General features: G+C 38.0%; 1 protein-coding gene across 1 annotated transcript in view; it reads right to left on the bottom strand.

Annotated features, from left to right (window-relative positions):
* The window catches only part of CFTR (CF transmembrane conductance regulator), an 88,341-nt gene that overhangs the window by 55,058 nt on the left and 18,165 nt on the right, over positions 1-15,118 (bottom strand). The window contains exons 4-11 of the mRNA XM_065833028.2: positions 12,883-13,098; positions 11,868-11,957; positions 10,372-10,535; positions 9,762-9,887; positions 5,698-5,944; positions 3,327-3,419; positions 2,608-2,790; positions 18-209 (exon numbers count right to left, since the gene is read on the bottom strand). Coding sequence (XP_065689100.1) covers positions 18-209; positions 2,608-2,790; positions 3,327-3,419; positions 5,698-5,944; positions 9,762-9,887; positions 10,372-10,535; positions 11,868-11,957; positions 12,883-13,098 — 1,311 coding nt within the window. The remainder of the gene's footprint in view (positions 1-17; positions 210-2,607; positions 2,791-3,326; positions 3,420-5,697; positions 5,945-9,761; positions 9,888-10,371; positions 10,536-11,867; positions 11,958-12,882; positions 13,099-15,118) is intronic.

Raw genomic sequence — 15,118 nt, 5'->3', positions numbered from 1 at the left:
AGTCCTAGATCACTGACCTCTTCTAGTTGGCAGGCCTTGATGACACTCTTGTATCGGTATTCATCATAGGATACACCAAAAATTATGTTTTCTTTTATTGTTCCAGGCATGATCCAGGAGACTTGAGGTGAAAAGGATATCCTTCCACTGTGTTTAATTTTACCTTGTGAAGGCTCCAATTCACCCATTATCAACATCAGAAGAGAAGTCTGAAAAGTCATTAACATTTGGTTACTATATCAGAAATCTGTACAACCACGAGAAATGTTAAACAAAATGAGAATCACTCTGCTAAGTCATTTAAGTTGCACACTTGTCTTGTAAAGAGTGTCCCTATAAACTGCAATTTGTGAAGATTTTCATGATAAATACGGTTCTGAAATGCCTCTGAAATGAGAGAAACTTCATCCAATGAACAATAAAAATTGCATAAGATATCTTGTAAAAAAGGCATGCTGCTGCAAAAATATGCATTTTAATTAAACTTCCACTAATTTTACGAGGTAAAATTATCTGTGAGACATATACAGAATGTTATTAGTTTTTTAACATTATCAGTAACTATTTTGTTTGTTCTTTGTACATTTTGTTCTTTGTACAATTCATGTTTACAGTTTTGCTAGTGTTCATGAGCCTTTTATCCACATTGCCTTGAAAAATGCAATTTCTTTGTGTATGTATATACAATTACTCACAAACTGTGATCTGAACTGTTAACTCATTTACGTGAATACATGACCTAAGTATATTTACTATTTCCCTTCATAAAAGAATTGATTGCAATTTCAGTACTGACATGTTATAATTTCAAAGTTAATCAGTAGCTTGTAGTAACCTTGTCACACATCAGTGGCTACTAGATCAAAGAACAGAATTGAGAAATACAAGGAAAAATATGTTACAGAGCCATTCCAGTAGTGTTCTTATCACTAATAAACAGGCAACAAAGCTGGGATGTAATAGCCAAAGATCTAAAAATTTATCTCAAAGTCACAGTTTCATACTGTCAAGCCCAGAGATCCTCTGACAAGTTATATAATATGCAGAAGGAGTGTCACGCATATGAATTTTCCAAAATGCTGAGTAAGAAGTTTCTGATCTTGCACAGGACAACCACTTAATCTGTTTTGCACACCATGCTAAACTAGAATATTTTGTGCCATATAACATAAATGGAAAAACAAACAAACAAAAGCCAAACACAACCCTATCTAATATTGAGGCAGCATTAAACAGTTGATGTCAGGCTTCACACCTGCTACAGACAAAATAAGTGTACAGTCTCTTTCACAGTCCTGACAGTTCCCAGAATATATAGCAATAGCCTCAAACAACATGAAGGAAACCTTAAATTAAAGGAGTGAAAGGAAAGGAATAAGTTGTTCGTTTGTTTGTTTTGAGGAGGGTGTAAATCTTATTTTTGGTAAATTTGTCAGATAATAAGTCCTCTATTGCCTTGAAAAGTGCAAATTTGTGGTACGCGTATACTCACATAAACTGCTCAGTGTGACCTGAATTTTCCTCAATTTCCTAAGTAGTTGAATAAAGGGGATATACATATGTCCTTCAGCACTTTCTAGTTTACATTTTTGCATGACAAGTATCAGCTTTAGCAATAGCCATCTGAGATTATCAGCAACACAGGAAAAGTATTGTGTTAATTCAGAAATATCATGGTAAAAAGCACCTCAACCCATCAACTTGAAAACAACCTCATGTCCTGAGTCCCCTGCTCTTTCCTATTGGTATCATTACTGAAAAATAATATATCATATTGAAATTGATGAGTCCTTTGCCATTGACTCCAACAGACCAAAGACTTTACCCACTGCAAGCAAAAGAAATCAGAATATATTCACCAATAATGTGTTAAACAGGAAAAGTTGTCAAACACATAATTAATGTTTGACTTTCACGTCTCCTCAGAAAACTCAGTCAAGATGAAAGACTCATCTAATTACTTGCTGTTAAAAGTGAATATGAGTATCACAGTTCAACTCATTTTATATTAATGAGGTTAACTGGATGCTTTATCTACAAACTGAATGTATTGATAACATTTTAGGGTTCTAAAACGATGATCAGTCTAAACCACAAATTTTCACAGAAAAACACCAATTTCAGTAGCACCTTCCCAGGCTTTCACATGGGATTCTGGGAGCTTGTCCATGCGAGGCACTGTTGGAGCTGGAGCACAAGCAACCAGATGTACAACATGTCCAGGACACACATCTTGGTTACCTGGCTAATGCATATCAGGCTTGTCATGTTACTGACCATCTTGTGTTCAAATTTTTCCTCACAATGTTAGCAAGGTAGGAAAGTCACTTAAATTGCTATTGCCTTATTAAGTCTGTATCCTTCTGTGTACAAAAAATATCCAGCAAACTCTTTCTCATGTTGGCCACAGAGTAAAACTTCTAGTAAATATTGGCCATTTCATTGTAGCTTACAGTTTATTCATACTTTTTCTTGCAGACATCATTTTTACAGCAAACAGAGGATAGCAAGAATACAGTAACAATACATGTAACAATACAAATAACAACACAATAGTATTTCTTAAATTTATCAGGACTTTAATTGAAACAACAGAAATAGAAATACCTTGCCTGCTCCAGTAGATCCAGAAACAGCTAATAACTGGCCCTTCTCAATCTTGAAATTTATATCCTGAAGAACAGGAGAGGCATGAAGGGGAAAATTACTGAAGAAGAGACTGTTGTCAGTGCTAGGAGCTTTGCTGTTGTTGTTTTCCTGGTTTGCTTTTACAAACAGTTCTCCAATTCCCTGCAATGTACACAGATGTGTATTTGTATGGACAATAAAGAAAAAAAACAAAACACATGCATATGCAGACGTATATTGTACTATGGAATTATAAAAACATATGAACTTACTTTTCCAATGTTACTTTTCCTATCTATTAATATAACACACTTATTACATTCTTAAATATATATATATTAATGTATTTATTGGACTTGCTCCTAAGTTTGTGTACACAAACAAAATTTGCCTATTACAGAACTGCTTTCCAATGTTTATACATGCCACAGCCTGATTCTGTTTTCAGGCTGGCTTAAATAAGAAATAACTACTAATTACAGACCTTAACACTTATTAAAAGGTCTCTTCCAAAGTTTCTCAGTCGTGGATAATTTGATATCATGCGTTAACTACTTGCCATACATTCCTTGCCTGCTGACATCTGAAGCCAGTTGAAATGAAGGAATGCAGGCTCCTGATTTTAGAGAACATCAAGGCGAGTATCAGTAAAAAAGATACACTCTGTGTTTTAATTTAGTTTGGGTAAAAGTACTAACCTCATCCCAAAAAGCTGTTACGTTGTCCAGCTCAACCCCAGTGGTTGTTAGATTATACTCCAGGGCTTTATATTCTTTTTTCAGCAAGAAATCCTAGAAACACCAAGAAAGAAGATGAGAGCAAATGGTAAGGGACAACGGCCATATCACACAAAGCAGAACATCCTTGCCAACGCCAAGCACTAGTTACTATTTCTGATGGTGCTATTACATTGTAGGGTCTTAGAGGGAGGCATAAATATAGCTTGTGCAGAGTCTTCTGGATGTAGAAGGAAATATTTTTCAAACTGTCAATACTTTCATTGCTAGTGAAAGCATAACCATAGATTTATTTGGTTCTGGTTTGGAAAGAATATCAAAACTTGGGTTTTCCTTTGCTTTCAGGACTTGTATCAGGCAGCATCACCCTCTGATCTAAATATTTTTCAAATAAACTTTGGTTTTGGAGTAGGACTTGGAAGGTTGCACTCTGATAAACTGAAACAAAGCAGCTACATGCTGCTATCTCCCTATTCCAAAACTGCAAGAGTTTAAAAGCATTAGAATAACGTCTCTACCAACAAAAAAAAAGTCAGATAATGATCCTGGCCACTGAAGCACTGAAGTAGTGTAATTTCAAATAACACAAGTCAGAAATGCGACCCTTATGTTACCTTCTAGGATACTATTAGGGAAAAAGAGTAAACCTGTACGAATGTAGGAAAGATAACTTTTCTGTTCCATGATTTTGTTAAGGTTATGCAGTCTGTAGGCAACATCTCCTCTAAATCGTCTTTTTAAATCACGTAGAATCAAATAGGTCTACATGGGTAATACAGTGGACGAATTAAGCAGATGGGAAGGGGGAAAATCAGTTCTCTATGGTAAACTTGCAAATTTCCCAAGTAGCAGAAGCAAAAGGGAAAAAGCAGACAATTGAAAGGGTAAAAAGGAACCAAAAAACTGGAAAGCAAAACAGACACGGTTTATGTAGAAGGAGGAAATGATCGCTAGGTTTTAATAAAAAAGGCAGTGGGGTCATCCAGTGGAGTTGCTGGAGCAGAGACAGAGAAAGCACACTGGACAGGTCTGGTAGCTACAGGGCAACTACAATAATCCAGGGGACATCTCTGGCCCATTGAACTCTCTATATTGATGAAGAAGTTAAATCAGAGAAGGTTTAAGTAGTTTTTTATTTTTCTTTATGTTTCTTGTGACAAGTAAAGGGCATTGGTGTTCTGGAATCCTGTGCAGCTTTTCTATGGGGTCTACAATGAACCTGCCACAAAGAGATGATTATTTATGGATTCAGGAGCACCCACAGAACTAAAACTCCAAAGACAAGCATTCTGTAAAATGATGGCAGTGGCATGACAGCTGGGCTTGTCAGTTCTGTGGCAGGGCTTTGGATACGCTCTTCCAGGAAACAGGAGAGACGGGATACCTGCACTAACACCTAGGGAATCTGAGAGCACAAGGGCTGCCTAAACTGAGACCCAACAAAGCAGCCTTCTGAATGTCAAACAGAAAGATTTATGGCTAGATTTCTCGAGTTTTCTGCCCAGTTGAAAATAATAAAAATCCAATACCTGCTTCCTATTCTATATTGAAGTTCAGATTTCTAATTAACATCTTTTCCACATTAGGTATTTTTATCACACTAAAAATAATAACACATATGTTTTACCAAAAAAAAAAAAAAAAAGGAGGTTTAAAAAGTCTAAGATTTCACCCTGAGATAGAATAAGAATTCTTTTCCTAAGGACTGATTTATTTCAAAACAGCAGATATACCAGACAGAGTTAATGAGAATTCACCCTGATTTGACTCTGTGGATAAGCCTCTCATGCTGGTATATGAGCAATTGATCTCAGTAGGTAAGGTAAGTAATAATTATTTGACCAGTACCTTAATTATGTTTGCTACTCATAATGAATGAGATGCACATTTGCATAAGATCCACAATCCCCTGCTGTTCTTGCCACTAATAGCTAGGAAAACAGAAGATCTGTGACTGGAAGCCGTGCTATATAAAACATGTACTAATTTTGTACTTCCTTTTCTGAAGGAAAAACATCTCTTGAGCACCACAACTCATTATATATTTTTATTAAGTTCCTTATTCTGCAAAGAGAAGAAAAAACTAAATGCCACTGTTTAAAAAAAAGCGGTATGTGGGTAGCATGAGGCTCCTGTGGTTTTGCTACCTGGGGAACCATATAACAAATATCAAGATTTATAATGACATTTCATGGTGTGTGGTCAAAGCAACATATAGTATATTCGGAAAGTCTGTATAAATGCTGTGCGCTTTTGTTGATCAACTGACAAGATAACATACTATAAAGAATTAGCTTACGTACTTGGGAAGATTTTAGTGCATGTACCCTACCTGTATTTTATTTATTGCTCCAATAGAGTCATACCAGGTCTGTACGGACCCGGGAAACTGCCTGGTCACTGCCATTCGAAGAACAATGCAGAAGGAAATGGTGGTAAATATTTTTCGGAGAATAATTCCTTTCATCACAGCATATGGAAGCACAGCTAAAAACACCACAAAAAAGCCTGAAAAGAAGAAGGCTGAGCTGTTGAAATATCTCACATAAGCAGCTTTTCGGGTTAGCTTCAGTTCAGTTCTGTTAAAAAAAAATACAAATAATTAGTATAGAATTCCATAGTTTACATCTTACAAGTATTTTGGATGGAACTGTTGGTAAAACAATTAATTCCGAGGCACATTCATCCTTGTTATTTTCTAGGACCGAAGTTGAAAAAGCAAGATTCTAAACAATTTTGGGACCTGAAAATTAACTGGAGCCAAATTTGGCACCAGTGTTCAGAGACGTCAGACAAAATAACAGTGATCTGTGCCATGATTTAGATACCTCATAAAATACAAGTCTCTACAATTCCTGGCACAACCATTCATAAGGATCTAATGCTGTGGTGTACAATACGCTCCCAGAAACTTCATCCCATAATAATCTGGTCATCTAGATGCATAACTCCCCTAGATACTTTGAAATGCCAGATTTGTTATACATTACCATAAAAAAAACCAAAACCACAAGAACAATCCACAACCCAATTATAGTGTCATCTCCTTTTGCAGAGCCCCCCACTAACAGCTTCACCCAGGAAGTAAGGTATCAGTTAACCTCGGCTTGAAGAGGTGGAAGGTGGGGAGTTTGCTCTCCCCTTCCTTTCTCCATAGAAGCTCAGTTTACAGGGTAACTTGCTGACTGCTGTGCAGTCAGAAATGCAACTGGTGATCACTCTTAGCTGCTTCCACAGTGTTTATGCATCTTGCAGCAAGCTATCAAATAAAAAGAGAAACAATCCAGGGAGTGTAATTCATTTTTTGAGTTGATGGCCTTAACTCAGAGTGCTGAAGCTTTCTGTTGACTGCTCTCATTTTGACCCTGTTCACCTCATGTTCCCCAGGTGCCCTGCAGTTTGGCTTTGCCAGAACAGAGGCGCCTCTGCTGCAGCAAAAGAGCAATTGGTCTGCTGCAAGAACAATTAATTGGGGCTACAGATGGAGCTAGACTCAGGTGCCTGTTCAGTGGTTGAGTGCTCAAACCACTGGGATACTGTGTGTAAGTTTGAAATCACATTGGTGATGGTGTTGCAAGGCCGAGCTGGTAATCTTCATGTGTCTTGAGCCAGTGTCTGCATGACAAATCCATTCAGGATTTTTGAGGGGTGTGGAACCCCCTTTCAGCTCCACATTATGCACGCATGAGACTTCCACATGCATCCAGCATCTTAACAGATTTTGTCAGCCAAAGTATTCCTAAAAGTCCCTCACAGAAAATCTGAGCTCAACCAGTTTTGGAGCAGAGGGTCCAGTACCTCCTGTTAGGTATTTCACAAGAGAGGCCTGAAGAAAGAAGTGAGGCATGCAGGTCACCGCCACAGCGGTAGCCACTGCCCTGGAGAAAGGGCCTTGTAAGTCCCTCCAGAGTTTGTATGAGACTGTGGGTGGCAGCACTGAATAGGGATAATAAAGATTTTTGGGCTTGGTGCTCATCCAATCCCACACAAATGCCTGGATAGAAGCTACCAAAAATCCCCCCAGTGCTGAAGCACACAGCTGCCACTCCAGAGAGGAAGAATCAAAGCACTAACCCTTTCCAGTATGCTCCCAAGTACCATCCACAACCTGACTCAGCCACACATAAACATTTTCCAGAGGTGGGTCTGTCTACAGGCTTGAGACCTCTATATATTAAGCACCCATTTGGGACAGGTCTTGCTGACGCAATTTGGGCACTTGGAAGGAGATGTAAGTGACGCTATAAGCCTCATGCACGTATAGAATGTAGACCAGTGTATGTCTGGTTTTGAAGTGATGCTGCAAGAATCACTACAAATACACGAGCTTGAGATTCTTTGTTTCATATAAAGATGACAAAGTCAGGTTGGACAGGGCTTTGAGCATCCTGGTCTAGTGGAAGGTGTCCCTGCCCATGACGGGGGGTTGGAACTACATAATCTTTAAGGTCCCTTCCAACCCAAATCATTCTATGATTCTATGTATCTTCTGCTGACAAAGTATAGACACTTCCAACCTTGGACTTCACCTTTCCCAGTGCTATGCTATGGTTCAGGGGAGCAGTTTGGCATTGTGGTTTTTTTACCTCCCTCAATACATTGCATAACACATAGGAGTGCAGGTATGTTTATTCAGACACTTGTTACAAACAGTTATTATCAGTACAGACTTCAGAGGGCACACAGGAGGCAGCCCATATTCATCCCTATGAAGCGACACAGTTCCCCAGGGGAGTTTCCCTGTGGCAGCAGGATGGCCAGCCCTGGCAGCTCATGTCTACCAGAGTATGGGCACTGGTCTAGCCAGTTCATTAGTGTTGATTAAATGGGGTCACATCAGAAAACACCAGCATGCAGAAGAGGTTTGGTAACAACTGAGTTATAACACACTGTTGCTAAAATACAGGCACGGCTTCACACACAAGATCTCATTCCCCACCAGCTTAACAAGCCAACTGATTGGGAGGCCCTGCAGGGCTGGCTCAGCAAGCAAAACTCAACTGAAACACTAACATTCCCGGGTTGATCTGCTCTGGTGATGTCTTCACCAAGTGACCTGCTGGATCACTCAAAAATATACAGTATTTTGGTGCAGAGAAGTAGAAGAGAGGTACTTTGATCTTGTAATATTGCTAGCATTCTCGTCTTTAAAACAATCCATGCCTAACATAATAAAAATTGAATTCCAACATTGCAAAATCCACTGTAATTATTGTAGAAAATATAGAACATAAAGTAACAATCTTTCTTCCACATTTCTGTGACCATTTTGTGGACTAAATCTTATTTAATTCATTTCTACAGGATTTGCTCACAACATACGGTCTCAAATTTCCCAAAAGCAACACATGTGACTAGTGACAGCAGGGGAATCCTAACCTGCTTCCATCCTTGAGCTGGAACTCACAGCTTGGATTCAGACTGAGTTTTCTCTGATTGTTTACAGTAAATCATTACAAATTTTAAGATCTTCCTTATTTTAAAGGTAGAGAACACTTCACTTTCCCTGGATTGTCTTTCAGAAAGCAGCTGAACAAGAAGGTGTTTGTGTAATAATATGATTTCATCTCCTTTATTTACATGATAATATGACACTTATATTTCTTTTATTTTCCCAATCACACACCTGGCACAGAATTTTAATTCTCTGTAAAGGACTAAACAAACACATGGGACAGCTTTAGTGCAGCATCACCCATCAGTCAATGTCACTTCTCCCTTCCTGCAGGACTCCAGTAATGAAGACCTCCTCCTCACAGCTCTTGGCTATGAGGTTAAAGCTAGGTTAGCTCTTTACCTCCTTTCTGCTCCAAGTCTGGTAGTTCCAGTTTCATCTTGATATTAAAGAGATAAACATTATACAAGGCCATCTACAGGCAATAAATGTTAATGTAATTGTTCAGGATGAATACATGAAGCTGTACTACTTTAATCCTTTCACAGATTGCATGTAACGTTTAAAACCATCTTTATTGCATTTCTCAGGAAACGGCTGCAGAGGACTCATACTCTTTCCTTCACTTCAGAATGGGGAAGTCTGTAAAGCCTTAAGTAACCATGACAAAAGGGCTTTTTATTGTAAGATGAGGATAGGGTTGGCCGGAAGCAAACACAGACACCAGAATTGTTTTACCTGAGCAAACTAACCACTGAAATATCATTATATCAAATGAGGAAGCAAATTGAAAAAAAAAAATAATCTCACCTCCATAGTAAACTTGACAAATTGGGAAAAAAACCAAAGCGGCAGTGTGGGAATGCACAGTTAGTTTATAGAGGATTAATATCTGTGTGCTTTACTTCTTAACTAACAAGACCACAGGTGGTGTTCATAGCCACCTGTTTTTTTTTTTTCTGAGCACATAAAAAATTTGACTAACAACTGAGAATACTTACTCACGGATGCTTTCAATCATTTTTTCCATTGCATCTTCCCAACAATAGGCTTTAACTGACTGTATGTTTTCAATTATTTCTGAGGTGATGACAAGTCTCTCATTGATCTTTCCTGCTCTCTTATTCCTAAAAGCAAAAAGACAACAGGTCAATCTTAATCTTTTTCATCCTGTATATTTAGTTTGTATTCCATTATATCTTATGAAAACACTTTCCCTATATGCGTATGCTTAAAATATTTATTTTAGCAGAATTATGAAGAATGTGAAATGAATTATTAGAAATGTAGTAACTGTTTTACTGAGGGGAACATACAAGCTTTAAAAAGAATAAATCTAGTCACTAACAAGGAGATTTAATTCTACAAAGCATTATCACTATTTACTGCATGTTACCTTTACTGCATGTTACCTTTCATTTTGCTAAGTTTAGACAGCTGCTACTACATGAGTAAAGGCTTGTCCGTGACTTTCCCAACACAGCAAACACTCTTTGGACTCCTCTTTTGTAACAAGGGCATAACCAGAGACCCTTAATAAAGTGGTATAAACTTCTTAAACCACTGGGTTTCAAGAAAATATATTGAAATATTTTAAAACAGTCTTGTCACCTGTATTTCATCATCATTTGTCCCAGCCAGGCTTGGAAAAAGGCCAGGACTACTAGAAGAGCAAGTCCAGAAAATGCAGAAGCTTCTAACATATCCCAGAGCAGTCCCATCAGCAATGCCACTTGTAAAGGTGCAATCCATACAAAATGAGCCAGAGCAAGACCCTGTGGAAGCCCACAGCAGAAAATAATAATACAAGTTACAGATGTGCTCTGAAAACTGCATGAAAAGGAAAAAGTCATTAAAGTGACACTTTGAAAAATGTAATGAAGAATGGTACAAATATTTTCAGTAGTAAAACAAGTTTATAAAGGAGGATTTATGATCCTGAGCACATAGCATTCTGGGTGTTAATTATGACAGTGCAGCAATACATATACATTCCACATCTAAACTTTGATTTTTTAAGGCAAAGTTCAGTCTGAAATTGTCTCTTTGCTATGTATATGTATAAGGAAAAAATCTATCTTTGTAAAAGTAAACAGAATTTGGTATTGATGTTGGCTTTTTCAACGACTGCAAGATGAGAAAAACACACAGAAGAATCTTCTGAGAATTATTTAATCTGATACAGGAGGCAAATATTATTTTGGTGAAGAGCTGACTGTTGTGTGAACAAAAAATGTTCCTTGACATTGGGGAGATTTTGGACTGAATTCTGTGATTGGGCTGCACCAAGGTCAGTGTTACTGCAGCTACACTGCTGCAATGATAGGGCACTTGTCCTAGCTCGTCCAGCACAAGCTGATATTGCTCTATACAGTAATTTAGTGCTTAAAATAGACAGACCCTACAGTTCCAGCCATATGTCTACAGTCTCTTGGATCATGCTTCTTTCACAGGAAGGAAACCCCATGCTACCAGTGGGCCAATTAAACATACATACTGAACAGAAGTTCATAGAGTGTCTGGTCCCCAAAGCCATTAGCAGGGATTTACCTCTCTGTCTTTAATGAAAGAGAAGTTTTAAAGGACACTCCAGAAGTATTGTGTAAAACAGATGTGTTGGGAATGGTTCCTACCAAGGTCTTATATTAACACTTATTCACTTTTAGGAGAGTAGGTAATAGTAGCAACAGGATGTTGAATGTCATCACTTGTTCAATGACAGGAATGGTCAGGGTCACCATAGTAAAAAATTACGGTGGTCAGGAAAAGAGTATGGAAGGATTGAACCAGCAAGTTTTGACCTCTGTGAAACCAACTGCGTAACACAAAGGTTTCCTGCAAGGTTCCAACTGGACTGTAGAACAAGCATGTTTTCATGGTATACCTGGGTTTTAGGTTTCCTCTACTAATCAACATAGGAGATAAAGGATGCATGAGCATTTCCATGACCACTTGCTAACACATTTCCTTAAGGTAGTGATTCTTTTTATATCTACAATGGGTACTCAGTGCAGTCATTTACGCTGCTTCCTTCCTTAATGTTTGTCATGAACAGTTTGAAGTATTACATTTGTATTTGATGGATCACTAAATAGCTGATGACACACCTCATCAAATTTGTTCAGATTGTTGGAAAGAAGACTGACCAGTTGTCCAGTACTTATTTTATCTAGAACTCTGCTTGACAGTTTTAAGATCTGTAAAAGAAAATAAAACCATAGAAAAATGGCCATGTAACTCATTCCCATAAAACAGAATAAATACAGATAAAAATAACAAGCAGTGGTACAGTAGTATAAATAACAATTCACTTATCTGCTTATGCAATAAAGAAAGTCTAATTAAACTTGTTATTTATGTCACTTGAATTTAATATAGCCATTAAATTGCTTTACAAATATTGATTTATTGACTTAGTCCTTGCTTTCTGCTGAATATTTTATGTATATAGATATATATTCAAATGTGAGTCTTAATTAAGCATGCATGCTGTGTGCTGCTGTGCATCCTCAAAAATCCCCTACTGTGCCTACCCTGACAAATATTTTTGAAAAATGTTTTCACAGTGAGCTTTATATTAGAGTAACTAAGATGTTTGTTGAAATTAGCTGGTTTTGTTGTCGGTAAAACCAAATACCTTTTAAAACCCTGGGATTTACAAACATAAGAAGCATCAGTATCTGTTGATTCTTCAAGCTATAAAGATCTCACACAATATCATTCAAACTCAATCCCCTCTATGTTATATTTCTTGTTTAAATCATCACCTCTAATCCTCATTTGAAAATATTCTTTGGCCACCAGCATATGTTATTCTTCCTTTGTGATACACGTGCATAACAGGAGCACAGTGGTAGAACAATTAAAGCATCTCACTACATATCCAGCAAGTCTGAACTCACACAGAGTGCTGACTTCAGTCAAACCAGCTGTAGACAAGTATTTAATTCTTTGGACTTAGGAAATGGAGAGCTGTCAGAAACTGACGTTAGCCACATTATTCTTTTGTGTACTTTGTGTACCTTGACTAACAAAACTATCAATCATCTTTCAACAAACTGGCCTAAAAGTTGCGTAGGCTCCAGACAGAGGTTTGGCTTTGAGTGTAAATGAAACAATTACCTTCTTATAAATCAAACTAAACATAGCTATCCTCATTTGCATTCCTATATGATGAAGACCAAATATAGCAGGGTGTATGAGTAGTGTTCTCACGAGGAAGAGAAGGCACAAGCCAATGCCCAGGTAGTAGGCTATGGATCTTTCGCTGGAGTTGTCTGGATCATAGGAAGCTATTATTCTTCCCAGCAGAAGGGGTTGCACAGATTTGGTGACTTCCTGCAGACAAAAATAAGATAAAAAAAATAGTAGTTTGTTTACTTTTTTCAAAAGAATTAACATTTTAATTTCAAGTCTTACCAACTGAGATTTACAGCTTTGTATCTTAAATGAGAAAGCCAGGTCTTTTTGCTGTGTAAACTACAGAAAGTTGCAGAAATTGCATAGGAGAACAGACAAGTCACTGCTGTCTTAATCTTTGATGCTCCTGCAACTCCACCAAAGTAAATCTAGTTTGTAAACTTTGTTTGATCACTTCCTACCAAAGTGACAACTGAGATAAGCTTCCACATTTACTTTTCAGAGTTGTAATGGATTAGCCGCATCATATGACTGGACCCAGTTTAACAGGCTGGATCTCTGTCTTGGCCCCTAGGGAACAGTTCTCACTGCACCTTACTGGAATTACAGGACGCAGGAAGACTCAGAGCTCCTGAAATGAACACCATCACCATAACAACACAGTGAGCATATAGTTAAACCAGAAAGTAAATGGAAATAGCAACAGAATAAAAGTATAAACAAGTTGGATCATCCTACTCAACAGTTCTAGACACTGTATCCAGGGTTCTAACAAATCAGGATGAGAGGGTGTGAATGGTAGGGGAGGCAGGTTTAAGTGAAGTCCCAGAGAGCAACCAGTCCGTCCAGCATTGGCAATACCAGCACTTGCCATGCTGGGATAAGTGACATGGTAGAAAACCAGAACAGGAAAGGAAAAGGAGGGGCTATCAAGTTGCTTAACTGCAAGGCATCCAAATGATCTGCTACAGCCCTGATTTTACCTGTGCCTGCTATTACACTTGTCCTCAGCCTCCATTTCTGTTACAATTAAACCCCACTAGCACTACCTCACCTTTGCCTTCCATTTCCCATCACATCCCCATCATTCTCATACTTTCACTCCTGTAACTTTGTCCTTTTCCATCTTTGTCTCTTGTCCACTCTCTCCTTCCCCAATCACTGCAAAAATCATGGGTGTGCTGTGTTCTAACAATTTGCTTCATCTTCCGCACGAGCTTCTGAATGGTATGAAGTCCATACGTGCTCCTTTGCTTCATTGTTATATTCAGTGTAAAAATATTTAGTGGTAAGAACTTTTATGCATGTCTCCTTATGCTTCTTTCTGTTGTGACTCAGCAGAAAGCATCTGATAATTCAAAAATAGCAAGAAACTGTTGAAAAATTTTTTGTACAGAAGCATTAAGTTCAGCCAAAAAGTTATTTGTACTGCCTTAGAGCTGAAAACCACAGAGACCACCAAACAGAAACTCAGAGAGAATTAACCAGTGAAGTTCAGCTGTAATTAATGTTTTACAGGGAAAAATATTGGGGAAATCCCCTTTAATTTTTTTCCTTCTCCTTTAGGTTCCTTTTGGCCTCTTACACAAGAGAAATCCCAAGTACTGCTACAAACTGTACTTTTGAATATCACAGTTGATGGAGCTGATATTCATCATTCACTTTTTTCCACATAAAAGATGACATTTAACATCTCAAATAGCATACCTGTACTATGTACTTCATTTCCCAACTTAGACACCACTCTGCCCCAACACAAATGCTGTGAACCTGGGGACAGCTTTGACAGACTTCGGTGTTATCAGCAGGCAAAGGGAGGAGTGTTTATTAAAACACACATGACCCAAGGCAGCTGTGCTTAGACCATATCCATCCCGAAGCAGCAAACCAAAACTCCCCAAAACTTACAAAATACAAACCAGTCACCTCTCAAGGACAATGCAGTGCTTTCATACGCTCAGAGATTTCAAGATAAGCTTTTATATATTGGCTTAAAATAACAATATTTTTTTAATTATTATTTACGCTTATTCCAGCGAAAATGCCATGCTCTGGTGCTGTGTTTGTTGTGAGTATAAAGGTATTGCATACATGCTTGCTTTACTAGAAAAAAAAGGTGATTTTCAGACTAAGGGTAGAATAATGGCTGGCAATGAGCCAAATAATTTGCTCTCTCATGGGGTGTAAAAAACCACTGGTTTACAGTGGAGACTTATCA

Source organism: Patagioenas fasciata, chromosome 1 (assembly GCF_037038585.1).
Source record: "Patagioenas fasciata isolate bPatFas1 chromosome 1, bPatFas1.hap1, whole genome shotgun sequence".
Lineage (NCBI taxonomy): Eukaryota > Metazoa > Chordata > Aves > Columbiformes > Columbidae > Patagioenas > Patagioenas fasciata.
This window is presented reverse-complemented; position numbering and strand designations above follow the sequence as displayed.